Here is a 13,192-nt window from a genome sequence, read left to right on the forward strand (position 1 = left end):
TTTTGAGATGCCTATTAACTTTTAAGCACAGCTGCTTGATTTTAAGTCTGTTTTCTTGGGAGAGGTGTTGGCTGGAGAATTAAACTTGTAAACCATCAGTAAATAGGTGACTTTTAAAGGCAAAAAACAATAGTGAAGAGGTTTATTGATCCCATCAACACTCCAATATTTAGATACGGGAGAGATAAAGAGATGCCAGCAAAGTATTTTGAAAAGGAGTAGGCATAAACCAAGGGGAGAATTAGGGAGGAGTGGTGTCCCAGAAACCAAATGAAGTGATTCAACACTCAAGAAGTGGTAAACTAGATCAAAGCTGCTGATGGGTGAGTTAAGAAACAAACTGAGAAATGGCCACTGTATTTGGCTGGACAGTTATTGCTTACCTTAACAAAAGCTATTTTTTGTGGAGTGATAGGATTGGACAAAAACCTGAGTACCATATGCAGGGAAGAGCAGAAGGTTCTCTCCCAAGACCTTTCAACAAGTTCTGCTAAAGAAAGATTAGCTGATCTGGAAGAGACTGGATAGAAGAGATGCTGAAGGTTTGAAAAGAGAGAACAAAAGTGGTCTGGAAGTGTGGGAGAGTGAATGAATTAGGAAACTTCAGTGTAATTGCTGGACTAAGGGACCATTTGAAGTTGTAAGCGAGACATCTGTAGAGCTGTATGCTTTTCTCCAGCCCCTAGTCCAACTGCTGCAGAACAACAAAGTTGGAAGCTGGAATGAGTTTTAAGGCAGGATGGTATGAGGAGAAGGCAGAAAAAAACCTCAACTACAGAGCATAGTAATGTTCGGTCTGGTGGCTCACAGAAGCTGAGAGGATTGAACATCTGGGCACAGCTTGGAGGCAACAAGCTGGAGACTGCAGACCGGAAAAAAAAAAAAAAAAAAAAACAGAAAAAAACAGGAGTGCTAGGAGGAAGGGTGGTTCTCAACAAACTAAGTCTTTTCTCGGAGACCAAGCACAGCAGTAGAGGTTTGGAAAAGGCTGTCCTAGGCCAACGAAGGAGACACTGCCGCCTCGGAGGTTCGAGGGTTGCCGACTGAACACAGATGCAGTAAGAGCTAAGATCTAAAAGGGCTCCCTCCGGGACCCAGGGGAATGGACTAAGGCTTTAGCGCCGGAACTTACACCCCGACGTTCGGCTGCTTGCGGCTGTTTACCGGAGAGATGGGCATGGTGGCGACTGGGTGGGGAGTAGTCGACCACCCCCTTCCCTGGCTTCTTCTGGAGCCCCTGTACCCCAACCCCCGGCGTCAGCGGCTCCGGCTAAGGCACGGGAATGTTTGCCGGACGTCATGGAGACGGTGGAGCCTTGGCTCAACAAGCGGCCGCGCGGTTGGCTGGCGGCTGGAGGCCGAGGAGGAGGGCGGAGGCGGAGGGGAGGGCAGAGGGTTGGTGGAGCAAGAGGAAGCCCCGGACGACGACTAGAAGAAGGAGGCGGGCGGCCCGGGCCCTAGGCCCCTCCCAGGCTCTGAGTCTCCCGGGCTGCAGGCGGATGGATGGGGCTTCTTCAGGCGGTGGCGGCAGCAGCGGAGGTGGCGGCGGCAGCAGCGGCAGCGGCTGTAAGTGCAGCCTCCATAAACCATCTCTCCTCTCCTAGCCCTGTTTGGGTGGAGGGGCTCCCGAGGTGTCCTCGGTCCCCTTTCTCTCCTTCCCCTCCCCCACTGCAGAGTACCGCCCGGAAGACCCTTAACTTCCGGGGAGGGGCTGAGAGAGCGCGCCGGGCGCACTTCCCCTCCCGGAGTGGCGCCGGCCACCCAAGGCGCATGCGCAGCTCCCCATCGCCATCCACCCCCTTCCCAGACTGGTCTTTTGCTTTGGCGGTGGCGGCGGCGGCGGCGGCGCCAGTCTTCCCCGGCGTCCGCGGCGCGCTGGGAGTCCGCTGCGGAGTGAGTTCGCTTCGCCTTGTCCGCTTCCGCCTTTCTCCAGTCGGCCCCGGAACGCGGTCGGGGTGGGGTCAAGCTGACCGCCCCGCTGTGGCTCCGCCTCTTTCCCGCAGTATCTCCGGGTTCTGTCTCATCCCGGGAAGGCTCCTGCTCCCACTGCAGCCCCCTGTGGTGAGCAGGGTCCTGGGCAAACCGGCCTTTTTCGGAGGGAGTGAGGGAGGGAAGAGAGGCTCGAAGAGGGTATTGTTGTGAGGGAATGAGGTCTTCCCAGCCCTTGGGAGGATCCCTGGGGGCAGATGCCTCCCCAGCCTTTGAATGGCCTTGTTCTTCTAGCTTTTGCTGGAAAGATCTCTGGCCTGGAGACCATCTCTAGTCCTCGTTTGCTGTGTGACCTTGGGCGAGTCACTACCTCTCTCTGGGTCCCAGTTATACCTAAAGCTTCTTCCAACGCTAAAACTCTTAATTTTTCAGAAAAGCTTATGCAGTTCCAAGATTGGCCTGTCTACTGAGGCCGCCTAGACGAGATGACCCGGACTTGAGTGAACCTTTCTTCAATCATGGGTGGAATGAGGCGACCTATTTATTGGATCGCTTTTATTCCTTTATCATCAGTTACAAATTGCATGACTCAAGACTCATTAATGTTTTTCTAAAACTGTCATGGGATTCCTGTCCTAATTCCTGGCCGTCTTTTTAAAAATTAGAGACAGGGCGAATGGTGAGCTTGTAGTATCATCGTCTCTAGTCTCGTTACTACTGAGGCTCTCTTTCCTTTGATCCAGATGGTGTGGTGGCTCGATTCTCCCAGTGCCTGGCTGAGTTTCGGACGTGGTTAAGAACCAACTGGTTGAGGTTCAATGCAGACAAGACGGATGTGATGCTGGTAGGCAGGGGCACACTTGGAGATTAAGGGAGGGAAAGTCCAAACTCCCTCAAGTAATATAAATGTTATATTACTCTTCCAGTGTTTGAGAACTGCTGATGGGCCAATAATTTCCAGAGTTTGGGTGAGATAAAAATAACATGTCAACAATATAAAAACTATCAAAATATCAGTTTGTGATAATCTGATAAAATGGAGCCACTGGATAAAACTCTTTATGTAAAAATTATGAAAAGAAGAACCAGAACTGTTCTTTGAAGAACCAAAAGGCTATATAGGTGTTTTGGGGTGGCGTTAATAATAAAAATCAAACTAACAAAAAGATGATGCTGATTGTCATAGATGTGGGGCTTCCAAATGTAACGCATTACTGCTTTGTAACCTACATTTTGCCTGCTAGAGTAAAGGTAAAACTCAGTTTATCTAAAATGTACATTTTAAAAATAGGTGAAGTCTTTTGACATTTAGCTATCTTCAACCAAATTAGTATAGTTATCCATAAATTTTCACCTGCACATCATGTGTAGGCTGTCACTTTTAAATAAAAATTTAAGGAAATAGTTAACACAATAATCGCAAAAGGGACTCATGGACTCTGAAAATTGTTAGATACATAATTTGGTTTTAGGGTTTTGAATGTGCTGTTTTAATCTATTTCATTCAAACAGCCCCAGAGTCTGAATTGTTTTCTTGGTGCATTTTGAGAGGTACCTTTTTGAAGTGCATAACATGTTTATATTGTATACATTATATTTGAATCAGGTATTGGTCCTGAATAAAAGGTTATATTTCTTAGGTATGTGTAAATTGCCAGGTTTACTTATTGGTTAGTTTGGGGTACTGGCTGAAGAAAAATTGAGGCCTTAAAATGCTTTTGTTAATAGCAAAATAACTTCGAGGGGTTCGTGTGTGTGTGTGTATGTATGTTTGTGTATTGCAGACTCTATAAAATTGTTTAAAACTTTTTAATGTAGTATGCAGTAAATTGCTTAAAAATAATTTCCCAATATAACAGCAGTTTTGAGTAGCTTATATGGTAAAAGTTAATGTTAATTTGCCTGAAAATAAGGAAGCCTTTAGGTGGGGAATGGGAGCTAAAGAGGCATTTATTCAGGCTTTGTATAGTGATTTTTTTGTTTTGGGACATTAGCCACAAACCTCACATATAATTGGAATTAACCACACCTTTTAGCTTAACTGTAAACGTTTTACTACACAATTCTAACAGCTACCATTTTGGATATCACAAAATAAAGATTATAAACCATAATAATTTTAAACAGCTCATAGGCAACGGTGAATTTTCTCATGCTTTCAACTCTGTAATGTCCCGTTTTCAGCTCCTCTGGTATCAATAGGCTTTAAAGATTTATTTTTTGTTAACCCAAGTATAAATATTGAGTGTTTGTATTTGAATACAAAGAAGACATCTGTTGAATTAATCCAAAGTGCTGAAGAACTCAGGGTAATGGGTGGAAATAACAAGGAGGTAGATTCTGGTTTGTTAAAAAGAAGAATGTTCCAAACATTAGAGGTTTTTTTGAAAAGAGCAGCCTTTTCATGAGACAGTGAGTCATTGGAGGTGTTTAACCTTAGGCAGAAAAGCCTGGTAGTGGGGAAACAGAATGAGGGATTCCTACCTAGACAGTGTAGAAATTGACTAAGGACCTCTAAGATCCCATCCAACATTAAGATTCTATGGCTAATGAATAGTTAATTTTTACATATTTGATACTGAAGAGGTAAGCAAGTGTTTTGAGAATTTGCTTTCCTTAAGATGGCTCCTTAAAATTTTTAAAGTATAGCACTAGAATAAAATGGGGAGTAAAACTATACTGAATTCAATAATAATGTTACCAATGACTTACAATATTGGAGCTGTTTCTTTTTACCTTTAGAATATCTGAACCTAAAAAAAAAATCATGTAACCCACATTTACAAAAAAAGGAAGGAGAAAAATGTAGAGGGAATCTTTCCCCTAAACGATAATGCCACATAAAAATAGTAAAATTGATAACAATATCAATAAACCTAAAATTCATTTATCAGTAAGATGGATATCTATTCAAATACGTCCCAGACCTCGATATTCCTGACAATTTCAGAATTTATTCAGTAGCTTAAGGGACCGTGATCCCCAGCTCTTTATCACAATTGGGATTCTTGTTGATGAATTAACTGAAGAATCAAAGATTAAACAGGCTTAAGCAAGTTATTCCTGTACCTTGCATTTTGACAATACTTTTTAATTTTCCTTTTGATAACCAGCTAAATTTCATATATTAGCTTTAGTATTTAAATGGATAATTCTCCTTCAGCCGGTGGTTTTATAAAGCCTGAGTTTCTACCTCTAGGCCCCTTATTTTTCTTATCTTTACCCACCTCAGGTCTAGGCACATACATTGTTCTTTGCCTTCACAGCTGTTTCCATCAAGCATCTCAAAGTGAAAAGTGTTTGAATATGAACTGGCTTATACAAAAGTCATTTCTATTTCGAGTCCAAAGGACTAAGGTAATTCAACAGGGTAACTCTTAGAAACTGTATACCTATGCTAAAATATTTATTCCCTCAAGGAATCCTGAAAAACACTTTTATATAAGTATTCTAAAAAAATAAAATGAAAATACTGTACAGTACAGTTAATGGTAAAAATTGTTTGTAGATTTGGGAACCTTAAAGTTTTCCTTTCTCTTCTTTCCCTTGCTTTTCTTTCAGTAGAAAATGTGCATCAGATGTTTATGTTTAATTGGTTTACAGACTGTCTGTGGACTCTTTTCCTGTCATATTACCAGGTAATGTCCTTACTTAGCAGCTACTTCATATACCTATAAATGCACAAAATATTCATGCACAAATTATTATTGGACGTAAGAATTTCAAGTTAATGTTGAATCTTTGGAAATAAGAAGCTACTTAATAGAGTCTAGAATTTTAAGGGAATACAAATAACTTAAAACAGCCTTCCCCATATTCCTTGTAAGTTAAGTATCAGTTTAAAGAAAAATTGTATACATGCACATTTATGCAATATATTGTAGTGCTGGCATCACATTATTTGGAGGGAATGAATGAGTTTCATATATAACTTGTTGATTTTGGTAGTCATTTTTGAAATTGCAGTAAGAAGAACCCTTGAACATTTGGGGGAAAACGGGTCTTTATGAAATAAGACTTTATAACTTCTGGTTTGGTAAAATGTGTTAGTGCACGTTTTAATATCACGTTTGCATTACCCAGTATCTGCCTTAGTAATGGAGGTGAAACATGTTTGTTATTTTGCAATCATTGGCTCTGGCAGTCATCAGAATTGTCACCAAAGCCACTTGGCAGTTCTAGGCCAATACATTAAAATAAACTTTTAAATTGCAGGCATTTCAGGCGTTGCACATAAGCAAGTTCTCCATCTATGCAGTCGAGTCGGAGATTATTTATATCTATTAAAGAGCAGCTTTTCAATATTTCACATTTAAAATTTTTGTCTAGTTGTGCAGAATTCAGCCGTTGCACAGTTATGTTGCTACTGGCATTACAGAAGGTGTGTGAGGAAAAGCAAATGATATATGAGGATGGCAGTCTACCTAGTACAATCCCTTTTCTTAATCTCTGCTGTGACCTCTAAGATTTTGGTACATGGGATTTTACAATTCCTGTAGGGAAAGAACCAAGAGAAATATCTGTCAAGGGATAACCGCTTTCAAAGCGCACTAGTTGCAGCTGTTGCATCACAGCAACATCCGTTTTCTAACAAATGCACTTCAAAAAAGGCCTACATGTGAAATGTATCGTATCTTTTCCCCTTCGATATGAATGCAGGACGCGGCTAGTTTGGCTAGTTTCCTCGACCTCTTTGGTCCCTACAGCCCTCTCCCGGGCTGGAGTCGCGGATCCGCTAGGGCAGGCGCCCGGCACTAAGATGCCCGCCTTCCCCCACACCCACCTTGGCTCCGCCTCCTCCGCGCTCCTCCGGGGGAGGGCTGCCTCGGGGCCGCGCGCGCGCTCCAGCCTTTTCCCTCCAGTCCAGCTCAGCCCGGGCGCCGCGAGGGGGCGGAGTGGGGTGTGGTGGGCGCGCTCGGGCGGCTCCTGCGCGTTCCCGCCGAGGCAGCGGCGGCGGGAGCGGCAGAGACGGTGGCGGAGACGGCTGGAGTCCCGTTGCCGAGTCTTACATCCGGGTTCTGGCCGTGACCCAGCTGCGGCCGCCGCGGAGATGTGACCCGTCAGTACGGCAAATATGGCGGAGGTAAGGGAGTGAGCGCCCCCTCCCCGTCCCGGAGCCGGGCGCCCCCAGGTCCGGGCCGGGGAGGAGTGGAGTGGGCCTGGCTAGGGGAGGCCCAGCCCTGCTGGCGCCACTGCCCACCTGTTGTCCGGAACAGGCCGCGCTCTGGGCGGGAGCTTTCCGTGGAACTTAGTTGGGATGGGTCCGGGGGTAGGAGGAAGCGGAGGCGTAGATGGACTTCGGGGGCAGTTTGAAGGGTCGAGGGCTGCGTAGCCGTGCGTACGGAGAGGGGCGAGGGGGAGGGGGCGCCCGCGGGGCTGGGGCGCCTGTGGCGCAACTTCGCCGGCCGGTGCTAGGGGCCAGGAGAGGAGCTGCTGCTTCCTCTTCTTGCGAAGTTTCTTCCTTCTCCAGTCGAGATGCTGTTGCGCCCTTCCGCGTCACCCCCGTCGGTTTGCTACTGACATTCTGCCTGTGTTGGGGAAAACGGCCTTTGATTAACTCTGTAATTTTCTTGATGGTGACCAGATGAGCGTGGAGAAATAAACCTGGTCTTTCGCAATCCTTTCCTCTAGGTTGGGGGAGTCTCCCCATTTCTTCAAACATTCCCCCTTCCCCCCCACCGGAGAACCTCTTTTTCTCTCTTTACGTTTCAGAAGAGTTGCTTTCTCCCTTTCTTACCCCCCATCACTTTCCAGGCATTTACCCCCCTTGCAAATCTAGGCTGTCTATTCTTGTCTTCTTTCTCTACCAGTTTTTTCCCCCTTAGGGAAGATTTTTTTTTTCCCCCGTTTGCTCTTTTTCTAGTAAACGAGTTGCCAAAGCCCCCTTTCTTCGGTGGCGATTGTTTTACATTTTGGGGCCTCAGATCGGTGGGCAAACAACATCTGTTGATTAATTTGAATTTAGGATATACTACTGGAGATTTAAATTTTTCCCTCTGATTTAAACCTTTAAACATTTGATTTTTTTTTAACACGCTTTTTACCCTTATCTTCTGAAGAATTTCGCTATCCTTCACTCGCTGGAGTTCAAGAGGTGATATATTTGGACTTTTTTGTCTTCTTTGAGTAGAGCCACTCTAAATGTTGATAAAGCCATTTTTTTCATGTGAGAATTACCATTTTTATAGTCTCAGAGGCACGTAAAAACAGATTCAGGAAGTAGGTAATTTTATTTATCATCCAACCCCAATTTTTGTCTTTATTATTTGCTAAATGAAGTCAATGGTGAGTACACTTTTATCAATACCATAATTTCTTCTTTTTAAACCTTGGAATACAGAAACATAGGTTATGGAAAAGAATATTAATTTGGAGGCCTTTTCATGTACCTGTTGAGTGGAGGGACCTAAAGCTTAAACAGTTTTCTGGAGTGGCTCTTAGGGTGCTCCTTCCCCTTTATGGAAACTGACTTTATATTTTTGTCTTGAAGTATTTGCTATTAAAAGAGGAAGAGATTTTACTGTAGCAGGATCGATTGCTGCCAATATTATTTTTAAAAATTCAATATTCTGATTTAAAACTAAATTTAGATGTTAGGATTTATTTCAATTTCTTTTGCTCTTTGTGGTTAAAGAATTGTATTTCAAGAAATTATGAGTTGGAGAAAACATAGTTCTTTGTATTTCACTTAAATGTGACTGGATTCATTTCACTGGGCTGAAAGGTTTTTAGCCTTGATGAGGTTCTTAAGTGTTTCTTTCCTTCATATGTAAGAGGGGAAGGGGTTCTGTGCAGCTGGATTTACATATATTTTGTCAAATAGTCTTCATTGGATCCCATGCCCATTAGATAAGCAGCAGTGTGTTGTAATAGGTGATGTGGTTTCTTGCCTCGTGGTGCTGCTCACAATGGTTTGAGCTTTAAGTTCTGTAGTCATATTTTAAAGCAAGATATTGTTGAAGGAAAATATCTTAGTGTATGAAAATACGGTGAAATTTAAATTAAAAAAAATCTTACTCAGACATTTTAACTGCCTACCACACTGAAAACTTAATATGTAAATAAAAGCATTTTAACATTTTATTTGTTTTAGAAATTAAAGATGGTTGCATTCATGTAAGAGAAGAAAAGCAATATTTTGAGCCACTAATCACTTCCTCATAGTTTCAAGTGTATGTTTTAGTTTCCTTAAAAATTACATCATTTGGAGAATGGAACTCTCATATTCTGTAGGAACACATGGATAGTTCAGTTTCAGGGAGAAAAAAACCTGAATTTTGTTTTCAGTGCACTTTTTTAGTGACCTGGTATCTTAAAAATTCATCTTTTATAGTCTTCCATTACTTGTAGATGGTTTTATTTATAGTGAATTTGGAGGAAGAGTGGAGGAACCTTCATCCCCTACAGAAAATCTAGAACAAAAAAAAATTTTTAGAATGATTTTAGAGACTGGTCATTTTAAAAATTAGATAAGAAGAAATGCTTGGTTTATATTATAGAGTGCTTTTACTTTTATGTGAACTCTCAGGAGATTCATTCTTTTTTTTTTTTTTTTTTTTTTGAGATTCATTCTTTATGCTGCCAGTACAAAGCATGTGGTAAAATAATTCAAATGCTGTGCTCTTGCACTTTTGGTTAAATAGACCTGAGGATTGATACTAACTGATAAAATAACAGTAAGTGCAAAGTGACAGTATGCGTTTATTTGATAAATCTGAGGGGAAAACAGGTTATTGAAGAAATAAGTCTCCAGAGAAAAATGTAGGTATTATGCTTCTGTGCTTTTTCGTTGTTGTTTCCTACATAGAATGACCCTGACCTTGTTTTTCCAGAAAAATATTTAATTCTTAAATACAGTTTGCTTTAGATGTGAATACAAAACACTAATTTTTCATACTTGATCTGATCATCTTAGTCCATAATAGGAAGTATGTGTTTAGTGCTTATTAAAATTGTAGTAACATTAAAAACATACTTAATGTATGCAGAAGTAATAGCATATGCTCCCTTTCTTAATACTTTTTGGTAATATTTCTCATTGTTTATTATCCCTTAAAATTATTAATCAACCTTCCAAAAGGAGGCTCTCCTAGTCACACTTAACGGAAGGAAATTACAGGGCAGTGGCAGTTTTACAAAGGCAATGAGAGAGAAAGAATAAGAGGAAGAAATAGGCGATCCTTTGGGTTTTATAAGGAATGTGGTGTACAGACCTTTGGGAATGAACAATTTGTCTTTTATTTCAGAGTTTGTAAACACATAAGGGACTTCCTTTTCAAGGGAAAGAAAGCCACAGCATAGTGCAAGACCTGTCTTTTCACCTAGACCATATTGTTGTCTCATAAAGAGAAGAAAATTTAATGGATTTGCTATTCTGTATTAGTTTTAAGTATTTTAGTATTTCCAAAAAAAATACATAATCTTGTTTATTCACTATCAAATCTATCCATTTCTTTTAAAAACAGACTCCCTGTGTAGCATTTTTCAAGGGTATTTGGATTTTGTTTCTTAAGGAAATAGGATCATCTTACTGCTATTCTTGATAGTGTTAATTTCTACTCTAAACAAAACTTGTTTTACTGCAATGAATTTAGGCCTTAAAACTGCTAATGAAAAAAACCCTTTTTTTGGTGTTTATACTTACAGAGCTATTAAGGAATTATCCAAAGTGTTTAACACCAATGCATGAAAGTCTTAAAAAGCTTAATTCAAAAGGAGTAATAGTCAAAGTGCTTGATAAGGTAGGAAAGATTAGTTGGGAAATATAGAAGTGAATTTCTTTTAGAGAATTCTTGAGACTAATCATTTTCCCAAATAATTCAGAAATACAACACTGCCATTGAAACTTCAGTGTTTCTTCATGAAAGGTAATCAGCTATATAGAAATTTATTGCATAAAGTTCAGATGGAGTCCCTGTATATTTCAGAAGATTTGCAAATTCATTGCAGTGATTAAGTTCACATACCAGTTGTTGCTGGGACCCATTCTGTTCGACCTATGCCATGGCTTAGAATGACTTTTATAATTAGGTTTATGTAGATATGAAATTCATAAAGTAGCAACCCCCAAAAGCTTTTTGCAAATTGAGATCATCTTTTTTTCCCAGTAGTCCTAGATTTAAAAAAAAAATTTAGAAGAATCTTAAACATATCCCATCCATGGAGCTAAGTTTCCTCAGTAGTGTTTATGTCTTTTGAGCAATTCATAATAAAAGTAAAGAACTTAGATCTCAAAGGAAATTGAACTAAACTTGAAGAAATCTAAATCTTTTCATCTAAGGGAAGATGAAACTGAGCAGAGAGCTTATGCAGTTTGTCCTAGATTGTGCTGTTTGTGGCACAATTAAGACTGGAATCTAGTAGGCCTCTGAATTGCTAGTGCTTAGTAATAGCAGTTCATCCTCTGATTTATTACTACTGTGGTAAATTTGCTAGTTTTAACTCCAAGGCTTTGTTAACCAACAGCAAAGTTAAGTGATTTAATTGTGTATGGAGGAAGAGAGATGGTGGGCCCTGGCACAGTCTCCCTGCCTTCTCCACGCTGGAGTAGGCCCTAAACTCCTTTCTGTCTTCATCCCGGTGAGAATCTGTGATTCAGTGTCTGCATTACTAAGTAGGTGGTAATAATACTTAAATGGTGGTGGAATTGGTTTGAGGGGAACAATTAGGACAGTTACACGTATTGAAAAATATGCTCTTGATTGTCTGGGATAGAAGAGTCTAATGACTACTTCATGTTTTTACTACCTTATTTATTTATTTATGTTTTAGTAAGGGTGATATTCTAGTTAGTTGATCTTTTATCTCTCAATTTGCAGTTTTCTGGTATATGGGATATTTCTTACCATGGTCTAGAAAAATACAGAAGAAAAACATTTGAACAAATCTGAGGCATTGAATGTTTGTTACAATTATTAGCAGCTTGATCAGCTGAATCATATATGGGTGACGGTATAAAAGTTGCTATAAAAGTTAGCAGAGTTCATTCTTTAACTTGATTTAGCCTATTCATATTCTGTCTCTCTAGTGTTTTCCATCTCAGATAAAACAATTACGTATGTACCTAAAAGAAAACTAGGTTATTTTTCAAAATTATATAAACTTGTTAAAAAAGAAAAAAAAGGCAAATACTAGGTTTTCTTGAAAATCTAAAAGTAAAGGAAGAAAGTGAAAATAGCTCATAATTGCATGAGATAATCTCTACTGACTTTCTTTAAAAAAAAAAAAAAAGAGTAATGCTTGCAAGTGGTTAAAAAATTCCAACAGTACAGAAAGGTATAATATGAAAAAAGCCTTCTTTCTGCAACCCATACTCTAGAGGTAACTGTTGTTAACAGATTCTTGTGTATCCTTTTGGGGGAAAACTTTTTTATGTATATTCCAGCCCAATTTACTCTCTCCTCTATACTTTGCTTTTTACTCCTAACATAGCTGTCTATTTATCCAGATGCATGTACTTACATATACATATATATATTTTTTAGCATTTTTTTCTCAATCAACAGAAACAGAACTGTCTCATTCTTTTTAATGGATTAATAATGTTCCATTGCTTGGAAAAACTATATTTCATTTCTAACTAGTTAAAGGATGGACTTAAATTTTTTCCCAACTCTTTGCTATAGACAACTTTGTGGTGATAAATGATATACATGTATCTTGGTGTGCTGTTTTAGGCATATCAGTAGGGTAAGTTCATGTTGGCAAGATGATCTCCAGAATGCTTAAACTAATTCATACTTCTGCCAGTAATGTATGAGTGCATTTTAAGTACATTTTAATCCCCAATGTAAAAATTTTCTTTACTGCTTACATTTTATAATTTGAGCTTTTGCTAAAAATAGGTATTGCTACAAATGAGTACCTGTTTAGCTTTAGTTTTATTTTTCCCCTCCTTCTTCCTTTCTAATTTACTGTAGTCATTAACGGTAGATGTTGCAGGTTTTTCTAGAGGGTATTGTTAGAGATACCAGTTCCTAATGTGACATCAAAAAGAGTCTGACATGACAGATGACAACTTGCAGTCACATTTTTAAACATGCTTTGGATAGATGAAAACCATTTTAAAAAGAAAGAGAAAGTAAGGAGGAAGGAGGAGAGAGGTAAAGATTTTTTTTTTTTTTTAACATAGTTGTTTCCTTGGGAAGTATAGAAGGAATCAGATCCTAGGCTTTACCTTCACCACCCACCGTGGAACCTTGATCAAGTCAGTTTATCTCCCTGGGTTTGCTAATCTATAAAATGAGGTAGGTGGGGCAGGTTT

General features: G+C 40.1%; 2 protein-coding genes across 10 annotated transcripts in view; one reads left to right on the forward strand and one right to left on the reverse strand.

The window, feature by feature from the left end:
- The window catches only part of DNAI4 (dynein axonemal intermediate chain 4), a 123,572-nt gene extending 121,844 nt beyond the window's left edge, over nucleotides 1-1,728 (reverse strand). The window contains 2 exon segments of the mRNA XM_059924219.1: nucleotides 1,133-1,244; nucleotides 1,247-1,728. Of these exon segments, the coding sequence (XP_059780202.1) occupies nucleotides 1,133-1,244; nucleotides 1,247-1,301 (167 nt within the window). The 5' untranslated portion in view covers nucleotides 1,302-1,728.
- The window catches only part of MIER1 (MIER1 transcriptional regulator), a 55,298-nt gene continuing 43,183 nt past the window's right edge, over nucleotides 1,078-13,192 (forward strand). The window contains exons 1-3 of one of the 9 annotated variants that reach the window (XM_059924272.1): nucleotides 1,094-1,566; nucleotides 2,673-2,773; nucleotides 5,494-5,567. In XM_059924272.1, the coding sequence (XP_059780255.1) occupies nucleotides 1,284-1,566; nucleotides 2,673-2,773; nucleotides 5,494-5,567 (458 nt within the window). In that variant the 5' untranslated portion in view covers nucleotides 1,094-1,283. Of the gene's footprint in view, nucleotides 1,567-1,678; nucleotides 2,062-2,672; nucleotides 2,774-5,490; nucleotides 5,568-6,801; nucleotides 7,013-13,192 lie in introns of those variants that run through there. The other 8 variants (XM_059924234.1, XM_059924239.1, XM_059924247.1 and 5 more) reach the window with 8 other exon arrangements.

This window comes from Balaenoptera ricei, chromosome 1 (genome assembly GCF_028023285.1).
Source record: "Balaenoptera ricei isolate mBalRic1 chromosome 1, mBalRic1.hap2, whole genome shotgun sequence".
NCBI classification, from domain to species: domain Eukaryota; kingdom Metazoa; phylum Chordata; class Mammalia; order Artiodactyla; family Balaenopteridae; genus Balaenoptera; species Balaenoptera ricei.